We start from the raw sequence: 18,400 nt of genomic DNA on the forward strand, positions 1-18,400 counted from the left end.
AAAATACGGTATTAAATAGTCTAGGGAGGTAATAGGTCCTTATGAAAGTTTAGTATCGCAACAGCAAATCCGACCAAAATTGAGATATTTTTCAGACCCTTATCCCTAATTTTAAACATACTGAGTTCAAACTTGATGTGAATTCTTTGTTAACTCAGTCAACCAACCATGCATGATTTAATATTGCTTTTTTCTATTGTAACTTAAATTTTATATGAAGTAATTCTATCTTACCTTTTTTAAAAAGAAAAAATAACTTTATTCATATCGTATTTTTTCTTTCTGATATTGTAAGTTCATTCTTCAAATTGTCCATCTATTGCAATATGAAACGATAGAGAATGATACGATATATCTATTCAAACATTATATTTATCGAAATATATACCACAATATAATTTGATACCTTATTCCAAATAAGTTGTTATGTGCACTAATTGTGTGTCGTAACTTTTTTGGGATGACCTTAAACAACATGTAAGTCATTTTAATAAGCCTAATTACGGAGTAATTAATAAAGTAAATAGTATTCTTATAACTTATAACTATTGTTAAACACAATATATAGTAGTGTGAAACTGCAAGTGCATATAAGTTACTATAATATTAATTCTTGTTTGCTTTGCAGGCTTGATATGCAATTTTAAAATGTCAAACTAATCTCTAAAAGATTGCCATGTCTACTTGTAGTAGATTTATAATTTAAAAAGTGTTTGTGATTGTCCCTGAAATAAAAGATATGGTAAAATTTAGATAGTTACTGTATGAAGTCTATCTAATACTAGATATAAAGGTGTATTAATAGATCGATAAATATCATGAATTGCCCCGTAATAAAATAAGGTGTTGTTCATACCTTCTTCTTCGTTCCTTCTTTCATAATCAGAGCTCAGAGAAGGAGAGATAAGAGTGTCTTACGGAGAATATGGTTTATATCAGTTTGTTTCTTCCTTCTCACTTGATAGCATTCCCTAAAGGAGTTTGAGTTTTTTTCTGAGTAAATTTTGTAAGGTTATTTCTCTCGATATATTGTACGATCTATTATATAGTAGATTGTTCATCTTGTGCCATAGATGCAGGTAGATAGATCATACCATATTAAATATTGTGTCTTTTGGTATTTTTATTTTTTGTTGTCTAATCTATCGTCGTTTGAGATTTACTTCATTAACTTTCACATGATACTTGATTATATTATTTTGGTCCTATAAGTAGCATTAAAAATGTATTTTATTCGTGTGGTTCAAGACATGATCGCAAATCTAGATTTAGAGGTTGAGCAGATGAATGTTCAATTGTTTTTCGTTATGCCTCTTTTGAAAAATATCTTCTTCTTTTGTCTGATTTATTATTTTTTTACATTTATTTTGTTAGCTTCCGCATGACATTATTTATTTTGGTCCTAACACATTTCCTCGTTAACAACATAAGCCTTAAACTGAAAGAAATGAACTAAACATATATTATTTAAAAGATACTCTAAAGAGCCAAAAATGTTTATGGATTTTGGGTTTAATTAGAATTTAGACAAATCTAAAACGTTTGTTGATCAATAATTATCTTCAATAATCATGATAAGGAAAGGAGTAAGATGTATTTGCCCCAAAGGCAAGACTATAATTCAGACAGCTACAATTTTAATTAACTTCTTAATCCTTATATTTTCTCTAAATTACTATCAACCAAAAATAGAAGTTTCATAAATTATCTTCTTTTTTTCCTCCTTTTTTTCAGGTGATTTAAAATAATTGGAACAAAGACAGTTCATCTCATCATTAATTCTAGTAATATTTTTTTGTTCTAAAGGTAGTTGCAGAAATTACATGTTTTACCATATTTAGGAACAGTGCATTTTTACTTTGATTTCTAATTTTGGACCTTAATCCATTGGGGTGTGGTTATATTTGACCACTTTTAGTAGTAATAGATTTCTTTTAGTGATTATATTTATTATCATAAAAATATTTAGTGGTAATTGAGTTAATGTAATTGTATTCAGAGTCGCTAAAGTCGTAAGCGGTATTTTTATAGAGTGTTGGTTATGGATACTCATTATATTATTACCACTAAATATAATTATTACCGCAAAATTATTTAAGTGTATCATAGATTAAACTACACGAATTGTGCAAGAAAACTCTTATATCTCAGTGTACATCACTTAAATTCATAGTCGCCTACTATCATCATAAGTAGATCCAATATTTAAATTTAGTAGGTTTAACATGCATAAGGAACGAGAAGTAACAATATACATGCACACCATTTGTATAAAAAATTATGAATTTAGATGAACTCGTAACCAAAAAGCTACATTTATCACTCTACACACTATTAAGTTGCTTTAAAAATAATAATAAAAACTATATAATCAGTTGATGTGCAACCAAGAAAACAATGCTGGTAATTTTCACGACATGTTATTAAACCAATAATGAAAAAAAAAACATTCACGTTATCAATAGATTTAACATATATAACCGTTGTAAAATAACTTGAGAGGTGAAAAGGATGTACTATTTTTTATTATTATTACTTAATATCTAATATCTGTATTGAAGTCTGAACTTAATTTTTTAAGTATCAACCTTAATGTTGACGAAATTAATTAATCATTATATCTGACTAATCCAACAGGAAACAAATTAAACACCTACTACTAAATACAACCTTTCTTTTTCTTTCATTGACCTCCTTTTTGACCCTTGTCTCTTATTTCTTATTCCAAAAGCATGTCCACCTAATTGCTTGTTAAAAGGTTGATTACACTATTCTAACCACAAAAATCCCTACTAATAACATTTATTATGTTGAAATTAAAGTATCTATATTTTATTTGGACTTGGTAAACTTAAGGGGGTGTTTGGTATGGACCATAAAAAATATTTTCTTGGAAAAGAAGTTGATTTCTTACTTATTTTTTAGTGTTTAGTAAGTAGAGCATTTATATGTAATATAACAAAACACAAAAAGAGAGAGAGAGAGCAGAGAAAGAGCAAGAGATTATGTAATTATTTTAAAGTGTAGTATGATTTAGTAAATATGTTATGAATATTTGTCTAATTAAATAATGGGGATATTATAGAAATCTCACTAGTTTAGGAGCTAATTAGATACACTCTAGTTTGCAATATTACGATTCTTACCTTTTTTTGGTGTGTTCACATATGTCCAGTTACATGTATCTCGAGATACATTAAGTCAAAATTAGGTGTAATTTGTTCTAAATACATCATATCCAAGTGGATTTGCATATATCTGAAATACATAGACAAATCTCGCTCACCTCACTCTTCTCCCTTCCATGTCGTTCACCACTCTCCTATTATCTCCCTCCTCATCCTACTCGTCTCTCTCCTTTTTCAGTGTATCTGGTAATAACGTGAATACATGTACCTAAGTATATTTTTCTCAATATATAGTAAGAAATTCTTAATTCGTGATAAGATACGTAATTCTTTGAAAGTATACGGTTTCATCTAACAGAATGGAGGATCCATGGGCCATAAGTTTTCCATAAGGATTCATCTAATATTTCTTCAATTAGAGGGCTTTCTTTGTGGCCCAAATGAAATCCAACAGAATGGTCATTTGCACTTTTCCCTTATTTTATGTTGGAACTTAAATTTTTGCTAAATATTAACCTTTTTATTCCCGTAGGACATAAGTTTATTTTTTTACATCATGTTATTTCGTTGTGTTTGATACGAATAAAAATATTTTACTAATTATTAAAAAATAAATAATTTTTTTATTTTCTTTTTTGTGACCGATAGGAAACAAAACTAGGGAGATAGGTGAAGATAAGATATATTGGAGAGTAGAAGGATATAGTAATTAATATGAAAAGTCACTTGTAATCATTTTTATTATTTCTAAGAAAATTATTCTCAAAATTATATTTTTCAAAATATTTGATCAACCGAACCTAAATGCACCACAACACAGATTTGGAAACGATTGTTCTTCATATTCAAATGAATCACGAATAACACACGCTAATTTAGCTCTTAAAAATAAATTAAAATAATCATAAATACTTACTTATTTTGAAGTAATTAAACGTTTCACTCGCAAACATAACATATATATATATCCACCCAAAATAATAATTAAAAAAAAAGCAAACTGAAAAAAAAATAAAAATTTATAGGCTATATCTATGCTATTTTACAACCTAGCTAATTAAATAACTAGGACAAATTCAAAATTTTAAGTTTATGAATTTTTCTAAAATAAAGACAACTTATTGGATCCCGAATCTTAGAAAAAATAGTTTACTAAATTCTAGAAAAAGACATCTCCCACTTACTGAATTGCGGGACTCATAACTAAAACTCTAGCTCCGCCCCCAGCAAAAAAGGCGTCAATATCAGGAGAGTGAAAGTAGGCTGTATTCTTGGGCTTTTTGTACCTTTTTGCTGATGCTCTGTTTTCATTCTTCTTCTTCTTCGGAGCTGGCGGACACTCTAATGGCGCTTGGATTCGATATTCTTGATTTTTTGGTGTTGTACATATTTCTTCCTCCATATCCATGTTCATTATTCTACAAATTGGAGAAAAACAAGTAATTTGATAGAGAATTTGGTGTTTATTTAATGGAGGAAAGGAAAAACAGAGAACGTGTTGACTGAAAATGGGGCAAGTTTGAACGTGTGGAGAGGGGGAATGAATTTGTAATGCAAAGAATGAGGCAAATTAAAAAGGGAAAAAGGACAAATATATCCCTGAATTATCGTAAATTGTACGTAGATAGCTTTCGTCATACTTTTGGAACATTCATGCCCCTGCCGTCCAAATACTAGACCATATATATCATTTATACTAACGGACATACACGTGTCATAATCTTATCCATCGATCCGACATTTATTAAATATCGGATCTACGAATAAGATTGCGCCACGTGTGCCTATTTAGTCTTCCGTTAGAGTGAAGGGCATATGCTCTAATTTTTGGACGGCAGGGGCATCAATGCCCCAAAAGTATGACGAAGGGTATCTGTACACCATTTACGTCAGTTCGGGGTATATTTATCCTTTTACCCAATTAAAAATACAAGGGATAAAGGACAAATATACCCCTGAACTATCGTAAATGGTATGCAAATACTCTTCGTCTTACTTTTGGGACATTGGTGCCCTTGCCGTTCAAAAACTAGAGCATATATACCTTTTATACTACCGAACATACATGTGTCATAATCTTATCCACCGATCCGTCATTTATTAAATATTGAATCGAAGGATAAGATTGCGCTAAGTGCCCCTTTTATTTTAGTGTTTTTTATTTCTAAAATATATATACTTACTATATGTCCTAAAAGAATAAATTTAATTTGTAAGGGTGTTTGAATTGATTCTAATATGTGATATTTCATGAGAGAGGTTTTCCGTATCAATATCTCTTCAATTGAATTTGTAGCTTAGGGCTTGTCTAGTGTCGTTATATTTCATGTGTGGTAAGTGAGCAATTGTACTATAGCGGACTTGTAATTAATTAAAAGTATTTTGATTTTTGATTATTGTGGAATTATTTGACTGTATATATAGTTTCAAATACCACTTTTAATATCTTAGTTATTGATATATTTTGATGTTGATCGTCACAACATTCAATTAAAATATATTTAACTTTTAATTGTTTGACGTGTGTGCTTTTATTCTCTTTACTTGTGAATATTTACAAATTTCTTGAAATATTAATCATTTTACTATTTAATTAGATACATATTACATAAAGTTTGTATTGTTAATTCATGATGATAAAATACTCTTAAAAACTAACCTAAATATAATATATTCAGTACGAAAAAATAATTTAAAAGAACATATTTTAATTAATTAAAAATTAAATAGGTTAAATGTATAAAAGATCAAAATTAAAACTCACTCAAAGTATTATTATTTTGACGGTTAAGAAAACATTTTGTAAGAAATTAAACATTTGAATAGTTTTATTGATTTTTTATGAGTGGGACATTTAAATATTTAAAAATCTTGAAAGTTCTAGTGAAACATTTTGGACCAACAAAATAGTCGTATGTCCCATCAATCAAGAGAATAGAAAATTTAGAATTTTTAAATTCACAAATATTTTTAAAAATTATATCATATTGTATTTTTCATTGCTTTTAGAAAAATAAAATAAAATAAATTGACAGTTAAATATGGGGTGGCACCAACTAAATGTTTGAGCTGTGTAACGTGGGCTCCACCTAAGACCGCGTATTTTTCACATTTCAAAATAGGCGGTGCCTTATCTGTTTGGGTCGGCACATTTTTTGGCGGTAAGATTTGAGGTTACGATGTTATTTTAACGGTAAGGATAAAGTTAACTAATAAATAAAAGTTGAGGGGGGTATTTTTTACCCTTTTTTCTTTTCTAATCATATGAAATTAGTCATTTATTTTATGACTGATTATTCAGGAATAATTTAATTTGATATCTAATAAAGAAATAACTTAATACTCAGTTGGTTGGTTATCTGAACTTTCACTGCAAGAATTCAATTTCTCATATTGTAATCCCCTTTCCATTTTTTCTTCACCTAATCTCGTTTTGAAAAGATTATACAATGTTTACTAGCTAGTTAGAAAATAATTATTCATATCTAAAATAAACTTTTATTTCCTCACAATTTATGTGATATAGTTTAACTAGATATGAAGTTTAAAAAATATTCCAAAGCTATCATTAAAAGACTACACTTTTATGGATTGTTTTTAAAAAAAAAAAAATGAAACTTGACATGAGTAAAATGTTGAATGTTGTTAAACATTTATCTAATATAAAATATGTAGTGAATAAAATAAAAATATATCATATAAATTGAGATAAAAGAAGAGAAAGCATGATGATTTATTTGTAACTTTACAAATCGTATAACTATTCTATGTATAAGTTATGAGGAAATTAATATATTATATTATTATTATTTATATTTATATATAGAATAAGAGATGAACAATTAATATCCACATAATTAATATTTTTTTAAAACTACCAAACAAACTTTGTCCTCCATGGGTGAAAGTTTGATAAGATAGATTGAACCTAATAACTCTAAAGCTCAAAAGTACAATTTTCTTTTTGACTGAATTCAATTAATTTGGAATGTTTAAGTAGAGAATGTAGCAGAATTAAATGACAGAGAGGAACTTATGGAGACTATAGTTTGACACCATAATTGAGGAGTCTTTTTAGTATAATTTCAAAATGAATGGTATTATTCTAATATATAGAAATTTTTTTTTTTTTTAAAAGTATTTTAATTTTGATTAGATAATTTATAAAGATATATATGTTCAAAAGGGGACCAAAGGGGGAAGGTTAGAAAGTTGGGTGGGGAAAGAAGATAATGAGCTTGAGTTGAAATAACGCTTAGGAGTCGTTTAATAGAGTGTATTAGTAAAAAGAATAAACGCATTAGTTTTGTGTATTAGTAATATCTTATTTGGTACACTTTTTCATGTGATGTATAACTAATGGAATCATTATATTGAGGAGCGTATTACTAATATCATAGATTTTTAGGTATTAATAATGCAAAGAGATTTAATACGTGTATTAGTATGGTTAAAAACTCAAAACCTCTTTTACATGTTTTCCACCATAATTATTGAGAATATTTTTGTAAATATTTTTTTTTTATCCAATGCATGTGTTTTAATACATCAAACCAAATAATGTATTAAAAATAATCTATGTATGATTAATGCAAGCATAATTAATACAAACACTACTAATGCACGCACTATTAATACACCATATTTAACATTATTTTTATAATACTTTTATCCACACCAAACACACAATATGCGCTCAATCAAATATTTACATTATTGGAACAACAATAATAATACTCTCTTCGTTCCATATTAGTTGTCCATTTTCTCTTTTACAAATTACATATCTTTTATGAAATCATAAATAAGAAAGATAGTTTTATTAATTTACCTCTTAAGAAACATTTTAGAACTTTATAAATTTGTTAACAAGTATTTATTGGAATAAATTTTTGTAGTAATATGAACGACTAATATAAGACACAAAGTGTATTTTTTTTCGCTCAGTTCATCTCTAATCACCATAGTGCTGAGAAAATCATTAACATCTGATCTCTACGTTTAGTTTTATGTGAACCTATTTAATTTAATGTGGAGTTTGAAATTTTTTCAAAATTGTGTTTTTTTAACATTTTTATTGACTATGGACTAATTTTCTTTTCCCTTTTGACTAAACCATGACAAATTCAATAAATGAAGAATACCAAATGTGAAAATTCAAGTGATTATGTCAATCACGACCTTATAATCATGCGCTACATCATCACAAATTAAAAATTCACAATAAAAGGTCACAACTTTTGCCATACAAATCACACTAAGGATGGTTCTAATGAAACATGGACAACTAGTAATGAAACATGGACAACTAGTATCGTTGAATACTTTAATGAAAAAAAAAAGCACATAACAATTAACATAAAAAATGACCGAGAGTTGATTATGTGACTTATGTTATCTAGATATCTATTGAAATTTTGATGATTTAAGAATTTTACATTTGAGAATTTGATCATGTGATTTATGTTGTCTAGATCATATCTATCGAAATTCAGTGATTTAAAGATCTTTTATTTATTGATTGATCAAATATATTTTACTATAAAAATTCAAAGAATTATCTATTTATTCAAAGATAATTAGTCTTAAACACTCAAGTTTTTCTACATATTTTTTAATATATGACTATATATACTCGATCCATCATGTGGGAAATTGTTGATTTTTTTGTGTGTGAATAAGGTTGGATTCCATGACCTTTAGATTATTGATAAATAAATTGAGACAAAAATAAATATCGATTAGAGGGACAAAAATTAAAAATCATCCCGAGATAGAGGCGATCCGTCCAAAAACATGTTAAAGTGGAGATTCGTTTCAATCTTAGCCCAACTTTAAATCAATTAATGGCCCATTAGATCACATCAACGAGGCCCAAAATAAACTTCAACAAAAGCTAAAGTTAAATTGACCTTTGATTGAACAAAAGAGCCATTTTTAACAAGGTGCATATATTAATTGTACACTACGTTTCAATTGTTGTACTTTTATACCTCTTCGATTTATTCAAAGATTTTTTTTAACTTTAATACTTTGGTTTCTCCGTCTTTCTTGGAGAGGAACAAGTTTGCTGACTGACACTTGTGTAGTTAGATCCAACACAACAACCTCACATGGTACAAACCAACTTTTTTAAAGCTTTTATGTCAGAAGAGGAATCTATATTTATAGTGAAATCAAGAAAATCACCTTTTTGCATATTGTTTTCACTGTTGTTGTGATTTATTGTTGTCTTTGTAATGGCTAGGCCTCTAATTCAATCATCTTCTGTAGATCTTCATAAGAGTTCAGCTACAACAAGGGTATAAAAAAGTTGTCTTTTTTAGTCAATTGGGAATTAGGAATTAATGTAGGTGTTGTTTTTGCTTATGTTTATGTTTTGAATTTGGTTATTGGTGCAGATCTTGAGGACCCAAGTGAGATTCTTGGAAGTTGATAAACCCCATTTGAGATTTTTGAATTTGCCTAGGTAACCTTCTTGAACTCAATTGAGATTTTGAGATTTGGTTATTTGGCTTAGTATGTAGATGCGGAGCTAGAATTTTTAGTTTATGAGTTCTGAAAAGATTGTTTATTCGTAGTAAATGAAAATTTTGATGCAAATACAGGGCTGGCTCTGTCCCTGTTGAGTATAGGGGAATAATTAGGACTACGGAAAGTTTAGGTGTGCATTGAATAAAATCGGAATAAGTTGTGCTGTGTTTATGGTGTAATGAGTTTATTCTATCTTATAAAAAATGAATGCATCATGTAAAGATGGGATCTTTTCCTTGTTCCTATATATGTTTAATCCTTTGTGGAAAGACCCTACCTTTTTTCGATTTGATCAGTCATTGCCAGTGTATTGGGGAGTTCTTTGTGATATTTGCATTAAGATTGTCTAGCTTTTGGTGTTGTCAAAGGCATGCTTAAGCCTTGAAATGAGGTGCAAGATATGTTGAGCGCTTCACGTTGCTTAGCTGGTGCTTCAGTGTTGTCGTTAAGGCTCTAAGGCATGTTTTTCCTTGCCAACGAGCATAATCCTGAAGAGGCGACACTAAATAATTTTATTTTCAGTTTCTTTGTTCATATATAGTCTTGGACTACACATGTATATTTGTAAAAAAAATTCTCCTTTATTTGCACTTAAAGATCCAATGGACCTCAGAGTTCTTTTGCGTTTCTCGCCTTGGATAACACTGCTAGCTTTGCTTAATGTATGGGTTATTAATCTAAGGTCATGAATTGATCTCAGAGTATAACTTTTAAACTGCAGTTGTAATTCAACTCCAAAATTGAAAGCCTGGAAGGGACCAATGACCCTGACCAAGGAAGTGGTGGATGAAAAAGAGATGAGTGCTGTCACTGAACATGAATCGAATGAATTCACTACGTTGAAACATAGATTTTTGAATTTCAAGAAGGACAAATACTTGTAAGCATCATCAGAAATAGGCAACTGTTTTTTCAACTTTTTTGACTGTGAAGGTTTCTTCTCATTTGATTGTTTCGCTTTATTGGACAAGGAAAAATTTGGAGCATTATCAGAGTCTTGCAGACGAACAATCACCAAAGGTAACTTTTCTTTCACCTTTTAGACATTTTCTTAAGCATGGACTTTATTTCACCATTTAGTCACTGATTTTTCTCTTCCTTTTCCAGTCTGTTTTCCCTGTTTGTGATTTGCTGTTCCTTTTCCATATTAAAAAAACTTAAAGTTAATTTTGTGGGTAGTGTTGAAGTGCTCAACTGACATATGAAGGGCAGTTTTTGGTAATCTCTTGTGCAGACTCTCGGGTGTGTCCCTCAAACATACTGGGATTTCAACCAGGAGAAGCCTTTGTAGTCCGCAACATCGCAAATTTGGTGCCTCCTTATGAGGTGTTTTATACTGTACTTGCACTTAATAAATGCTAAGGATGTGTTTTAACATTGTTCAGGATAAAAAAAATTGCATTTTTTTCTTCTGGTGCAGACTGATCCTTCAGAAGTAAAGGCAGCTCTTGAGTTTTCCGTTAATACTCTCAAAGTGAGTAAAATTTATCCAAAAATCCTATGACGTGTTGTTTCCTTTTATAGTTCCATCACTGAGATCTACATTTCATGGCTGCTTACTCTACTTTAGTGCCTGTTTCTGTTATCTCTTGGCTTTATTTGAGAGTTAGAAATTATGGAACGGGGAATAAAGTTACTTGAGGATGGAAATTCTAAACAGGACTTTCCAATAATACAATTTTGAGACTTTCGTAACTGGACTGTTACTCTTTGACTTTACAAAACATGACTCTCATGATGAATTTACTTTATTTACCTTGATGTAATAGACCCTTGTGTTATGCCCCTTCCCCGGACCCCGCATATAGCGGGAGCATAGTGCACCAAGCTGCCCTTTTTTACCTTGATGTAAATTGTGTTGGAAGTCTTAAATGTCCAAAACACAAGGGGAACTTGGATGATGGATTTACTTTTATTCATCACCAATGAATTTAGAAATCCTACAAGTTCATCTCATTTTCTGCTTCCATTTGTTTCATTTCCTCTTTTCTATGTATTTTGCTTTTATCTTTTGCGCAAGGAGGTGCGGATAAGGGGGAGTTGCGGTTATTGGTCTCTCTTGTTTTCATTTTCCTCAAGTTTTCAGGTTTGGCTTCTGTTATCTGCAGGTCGAAAACATATTAGTCATTGGTCATAGTCGCTGTGGAGGCATTCGTGCTTTAATGAGTATGGATGATGAAACAAATTCAAGGTTTGGCTAGTCTCTCTTCTTATCAAGTGTTATAGGCGGTTCTGACAAACTAATTTCTTTATGAAATTCAGTAAAATAGTCACTTATGTGTAATAAGATCTTCTATTAATTCCTTGTAGCTTCATTCGGAGTTGGGTAATTAATGGAAAGGCTGCCAGGACAAGCACAAAAGCTGTTGCTTCCAACCTCAGCTTTGACCATCAATGCAAGCACTGTGAGAAGGTAAATTCTCCTTTTCATACTTTCATTATGTTTTAGTTAGGGAAAATACATAAGTTACCCCTTAAACTTGTCCCAGAAAAAAAAAAACCAATTTTGGTTGCGGTGCAATTAGTACCCCCTCTAACGCTGACGTGGCAGAGCAGCTGCTATCAAAACAGTAGGTAAAACATTGACAATCTCGAGGCCCGACTCCATTGTTTCCGGTGACAATGTCATCTCTAAATCTACACTCCCCCTACTTCTCTTCCTGAAACAATAATCTCTTTTCGTTGAACTTGTTGGCCTGTCCACTATGATCGGCAATGTACCTTACCCATCTGTAATCATAGTAGTACATTAGGAACCGAACTCCTCATTGTTAGCATAGCTCTGTCGAAATTCCCCAGCAAGAAAGACTCTTTCAGATTACTCTTTGTTAAGAAAATTAGACATGATAGATAATTCTTCTTTATGTTTGATGTCTTCACTGATTCTTTTTGTATCTGAAAAACTAGCTAGAGTCTGTAAATGGCTTTTTGGGACAAGTTTAGCAGTTACTGTATGTATTTTCCCTTTTAGTAAAATGGCAGCTCAAACACGCTTGAGGCATAGCCACCCAAACTCATGCCATGGATAAGATTGTCGTCTTTCTCTTTTCCGATTCTTGAATATGGAGAACTTGAAATAACAGTTAGACATTGTAACTCTGTGTATGCATATGATATCCCGAGTATTGAAGCAATGTAAGTATTTTCTACGTTCAGGAATCGGTCAACTGCTCATTGATGAATTTGCTTACATACCCATGGATTAAGGAAAAGGTGAATAAAGGGGAGCTCGTAATTCACGGTGGCTACTATGACTTTGTTGACTGTAGTTTCGAGAAGTGGACTCTCGAGAAAAACTCTCAAGTGGATGATCAAGTCTCCATCAAGAACCGGGAATTTTGGAGCTGAGTAATTCTTCCTAGTCCTTTATTTGTTTTGTTGTATCATTTTTTACTTGTAATACAAAACTCAATTGTTATTCTTGTTGACAAACTAAATGTTGTATAAAGTGTGGACACTATCAGCCACTTGTATTGAGGAAAATGATAATTTTCTACATTCAATTTGTTCTGCTTCTATCATTTTACCCAGAAAAATGATATATTCTTCTGCAATAATGTGAAATGAACCCAGTTCATATCCCTGATTGGTGAATGCAAAGTACCAGCATGAAAGAAGGGACTGAAATACATTGGTGTTCGTGTACATCGACCCTACGAAGGTAGGGGGTAAGGTCTGTGTATGCCCGATTCTCTTCAGATTCTACTTATGAGACTATACTGAATATGGTATTGTTGTCTGTGTACGTTGACCAATGAAAAATAAGACTAGAAAATCTTAGGAACAATAACTTCTGCAGTGACCTTTTTGTTTAGAACTTGTGATTGATCTGTCAGATAGTTATGTTTTATACCTAAATGTATTCTTTAACTTGACTTTAGAGTATTGTTTATGCTCTATAACTTTGGGTTTGTCCAAGTAAACATTTAAATCTGTATAAAATTGAACAAGTAGATACACTCTAATTGATTTGTAGGATGCATATTATGTCATGTAGGACGTGTGTGTCTACTTGTTCAATTTTATACTAGTTTAAGTGTTTATTTAGGCACACACAAAGTTGAAGGTCATAAATGTCAGTTAAGGCTAAATTAAAAGGCACATTTATGGAGGATCCGAAAGTTCAAAAATCCATTTTCAAGGTCATTACATGTGATTTCCCGAGTTTTATAAAGTCGTGTCAAGTAGAATCCTTATTGGTGTATCGTCCGTCGACACTTAAATCAAGGAGTTAGAAACATGATATTCATGGACCATGGTATAGTACTATACTTGCATAGCCTGGGCTTATAAGCTTTTTTTGGGATAATGGGCCGTTGCCATTTGATGGTGATTTGCGTGTAGATTTTATCACTATCTCGTAGAGTTAGAGAGTTTGTTTTTGAAAGTTTCGGGTCAAGTGCATCAAACTCAAGTAAAAGAAGAAGAAGAAAATAATGGATAAAACATAATAGTTAAAAAGAAAAGCAATGTAAAGTCTACTTGAAATAATAACAATAATAAAATAATGTGATACTAAAAACACAATAAACAACATATGACAAGTCCCAACTACTAGAGTACGACTAGTATTTTGACAGACATCTCCACTCATTCCTTTCTAGAGTCATGTCCTCGGTAACATGCGTTGCGACATGTCTTGTTTAATAATCAACACCATCCCCAATCGAGGAAATTCCCACGCTGGTTGTTACCATCATCAATCGATGTATAATTTTTTATTTAAATTATATTTTGACGGTATAATATTGGATAAAATTAGTCTTTTATTTAAATTTTATATCAATTATTTTTCAAATGAAGACAAACCATCTTAATTTTTAAATATTCAGATATTAACACAACATCTTAATATCCAAATTCAATCATCTAAATCTTAATACACAATTTTACTATTCATATACATATCTCAATTCAGATATCTTAATCTTAATAAAAATAAATAATGTTATTTTTGACATTTAACATACATAATTAACTAAATTTACCCCACCCCCACCCAAAGCCTTTTTCTTTCTCAATCTAACTAGAAGAAACTAGATTTGTTGTTCAAACAATTCTTTGAAGGGTGAATACTACTCTATCTGTCCCTAATTACTTGTCCATTTTTAAATTGACACACATATTAAGAAAACAATTAATGACATAGTGAGTTTACCATTTTACCTCTTGTAGACATTGAAATTTTTGAGTTTCATCGAGTCTACACTCGGACAAGCCTTGAAGCAGGGGGCATTTGTAGACATTGAAATTTTGCGGACTCTATAAGACGTGTTTAATTCGAATTGGGACTCTAGAAGATGTGTTCAGTTTCAATTAGAATTCTTGGAGGCTACTCAACCCTAAACCAATTTGTTTGCAACAAATTTTAAAGTGACAGAAAATGAATTGCAATCACAATAAAATAAGAAGAAACATAACTTTATTGATAAATATGCTGGTTCAATTTTGTTCCACCCTTGATTCTACTCTCCTGAGATTTATCCATGATTCGAGGGCCGTTAGTGGCGTATTTTTCGAACTAAGATGATTTAGATTTGACCTCTATATGAATATTCCATGACTTTTGACGTGGAATATTCAAGATCTTGATCTTTAAAAATACCCAAGAGTTTATGAGATATTTTGATATGCCTTTTAAGGGAATTTAGTACCCTTTATATAGGCATAAATTAGGGTTTAAGATTGAGTAGCCTCCAAGAATTCTAATTGAAACTGAACACATCTTCTAGAGTCTCAATTCGAATTGAACACATCTTGTAGAGTCCACAAAATTTCAATGTCTACACCTCTATTAATTATGAAGTGGATGAAAAATTATACATTTTTCAAAGTAATTAGTCATTTAATTGGGGGTATAATAAGTAAAAAGAATTTGTCCTTTCTTGATTTGTCAAAATGGACAAGTAATTAGGGACAACTATAAAAGAAAAAATGGACAAGTAATTAAGGACAGATGGAGTACTAAACAAGGCAAAAACACTGACCCTTCGAACTTGATTGGTTACTATCATACTATATAATGACCAAAAATTAAATTAATTGCCAAAAAAGGGTTGACTTTTGTGAAAAATTCCACCAATATTTGGTCACGGACTAATTGGAATTTTGCTAATAGAAAAATGAAACAATTAAATTTTTTTTGGCATTATTATTTTTTAACAGCTCCACCTTTCATGTTCAGTTAACCCATATTTTGTCTCTCTTTAAATAAATTTTAAAAAATACAAATAAGTCACTATCAAAAAAAAAACTACCCCCACATTAATAGGGCTTTTCCAAGAATTATCATCATGGGGACTCTAAAAATAAAAGTCAACTACATATAGAAACAAAATTTTACCTGACTTTGAAGCAAACCACCATGTTGGATCCATATGGGGTTGACTCATACACATGAAAAAAAGTGAATAAAATATTGATTTGATTGTTTGTAGTTGAGACGAGTGTTCAGAATTTAAACTTGATTGATACGATTTTTAAAGTCGTGTGAAAAAAATACTGAATTTGAATGAATGATGACCCTTGTGTATTAGTAACTTGTAAATTTTGTTAGGCTAGAAGAAATATCATAAATTTTTTAGAATCATATCTACCCAAGTCTTTATGTATGCTATGTACAATGGATTAGGTTTTAAGTTGTAAAGTGATATCATAGGTAGAGTGATTTTTGTGTTATAAAATAAAGTTAAGTGACTTTTTGAGATAATTATTATAAGTTGATCGATTTTTTTATTACTTTCCGAAATTAAAATTATTAGTTAAATGACGATACGGAAACTTAACTCTAGTTTTAGGAGAATCTTAAGTTGTGACTATTCTTTGTAATGACTCATAAGTTAAAATATATTTTATGTTTATTAACATGAATCTAAATTGACTTTCTTAGTGATTTGAATCTAATTCCGATCCTTTATACATATCTATAAAGAGACTTTTTTTCTATATTTAAAAAAAAAGAAAGCATAATTAGGAAATTAGGACATTTGTGAGTGTGCAAATTATAAGGAACAAATCTAATGTTGTGATTGGATTCACAACAATTTTGTGTAGAAAAGATATGGATTATATTCTAATCAAATCATCATAGATTATTTATAAAAGAAGAATGAACAATTTGACCCCTCCACTTTCACATTAATATTCCAAAAGGTTAAAATGAATGGAATTGCAAATGTACGTGTATGCAATATATATGTCCATTATTGTGTGATAATATTTTGTTTTATAAAATACAATTAAACATGTTTTATTCTGTTTCTTAAAGATCCCAATGCATGAATACGAAAAAATAAATAAATTAAAAGACTAATCAATAATTAGAGTAAGTATTTTTGGAACCATCACAAATAACAAATTATTGCTCTAAAATTGACAAATGTGATTTTCAAATTGATTAATCAAACAAAAATGATTACTTTCTTCAAAAAACACTTCCCCAAATAACCGGATTGAAAACTTGGTCAAGCAGACTATGAATTTAAATATATTTATGTCGGACGCAGTTTCACAAATATGAATCCTACACACAATTTTATTTAGTTTTTTTCATCGTTCCACCCTTAGAAAGAGTTAGATATCCCTCCAACCTATATATCTACCAAAAATTCTCAATTATTTTGATTTTTGAGAAAGAATGAGTTATTTGAGCAAGTTATTCCTTATTCCACCTGCTTTTGGATAAAGAAATTAAACCTCCACTTTAACCTCAATTATTGTCATATTAGTTAATTTTAACATTAATTTTCAACTGCCCATGAAATGAGAACCTTTCCTAAAATGGATAAAAGGTATATATATATATATATATACCAAATATTTTTGTTCCAATTATTAATTTAAGTATTACAAGTGAGTAGCATCTTTTCAAATCCTTCTTTAGTGGTTGACTCTTGTTCACATATCTACCGAATACAAGTCAAGTTTAGGTGGCACAGGTCCTTTTTTTTATTCATATTCGATATTCATATTACAGTTTGACTAATTCTAATTCGTGCTTCGTAGGGTCCAGACATGAAGATGGCGTTTCCAATAAGATTTTTTTTCCGTTTTCAAAGCTCGAACGTGATACCTCTGATTAAGAATGGAGAAATTTCAATCATTTCGTCACAATCCAGATCGGTAGGTCCAAATTTATTTAAAGCACCCTAGTAGGACAAATATACAAGATAGAAAAAATAGATAATTTAGAATATATTTTTTACAATTTAATATCTTTAATAAACAATTGTGACAGTAGTTCAACTGCAGTGCCAAAATTTCTATTAATTTAAATTTATACAAAAGAAAAAGAATATTACAAATAGGATATAGAGCAGAATTTCTGCATGAGAATAATTTGACAGAAAAGTATTATCCATTCTTAATTAGATCAGGTCTCGTATTCGAGCTCTAAAATAGAGTCACATTTGTAGAAAGTGTTTTATACGTAAAGTGAAATGTTTCGATGCAAATTTGAATTAATCCGCCAAATTAAAAAGGAAAAAAAACTGTCACTAGCTGAGTAAACTGGCTCTTGATATTTTATTGCCTATTAATAATTTGAAAGCAAGTTCAGCTAATCTGAAATAATACATTATGTTCTTGTGCATAGAATTAATACATTTTAATATATTATACATAAGAATTGAAAATATTCCAATGTATTGTACAATTGACACTTAGAAATCAATTTATTTTTTAAAAAACTAGACTCTACATACCTTATCCCTCTAAATTATAAATATGTACACATAAAG

The 18,400-nt window shown here is 30.1% G+C and overlaps 1 protein-coding gene across 4 annotated transcripts; it reads left to right on the plus strand.

Annotated features, from left to right (window-relative positions):
* The first annotated feature begins 9,098 nt into the window (after positions 1 to 9,098).
* On the plus strand, positions 9,099 to 13,168 carry LOC102599109 (beta carbonic anhydrase 5, chloroplastic). 4 transcript variants are annotated; one of them, XM_015305966.1, is made up of 10 exons: positions 9,102 to 9,244; positions 9,376 to 9,430; positions 9,530 to 9,597; positions 10,384 to 10,542; positions 10,628 to 10,682; positions 10,875 to 10,988; positions 11,083 to 11,136; positions 11,771 to 11,853; positions 11,973 to 12,075; positions 12,819 to 13,168. In XM_015305966.1, the coding sequence occupies exons 4-10, from the start codon at positions 10,424 to 10,426 to the stop codon at positions 13,008 to 13,010; spliced, it is 720 nt and encodes a 239-aa protein (XP_015161452.1). In that variant the 5' UTR covers positions 9,102 to 9,244; positions 9,376 to 9,430; positions 9,530 to 9,597; positions 10,384 to 10,423; the 3' UTR covers positions 13,011 to 13,168. The 4 variants fall into 4 exon arrangements, with proteins under 4 accessions (XP_015161450.1, XP_015161451.1, XP_006341013.1 ...); XM_015305964.1 differs by having other exon boundaries at positions 9,099 to 9,430; XM_015305965.1 differs by lacking the exon at positions 9,376 to 9,430 and having other exon boundaries at positions 9,099 to 9,244.
* The last annotated feature ends 5,232 nt before the right edge of the window (positions 13,169 to 18,400 follow it).

The sequence above is a fragment of the Solanum tuberosum genome, unplaced genomic scaffold (genome assembly GCF_000226075.1).
Source record: "Solanum tuberosum cultivar DM 1-3 516 R44 unplaced genomic scaffold, SolTub_3.0 scf00021, whole genome shotgun sequence".
In the NCBI taxonomy this organism is placed as follows: domain Eukaryota; kingdom Viridiplantae; phylum Streptophyta; class Magnoliopsida; order Solanales; family Solanaceae; genus Solanum; species Solanum tuberosum.

Excerpts from the sequence above, each read along its gene's own strand:
- LOC102599109 (XM_015305964.1), top strand. The coding sequence starts at position 9,368 with ATGGCTAGGCCTCTAATTCAATCATCTTCTGTAGATCTTCATAAGAGT. Across the intron at positions 9,598-10,383 it reads AGATTTTTGAATTTGCCTAG|TTGTAATTCAACTCCAAAAT; the intron begins GTAACCTTCTTG and ends TTTAAACTGCAG. Across the intron at positions 10,543-10,627 it reads TTCAAGAAGGACAAATACTT|GACAAGGAAAAATTTGGAGC; the intron begins GTAAGCATCATC and ends TTCGCTTTATTG.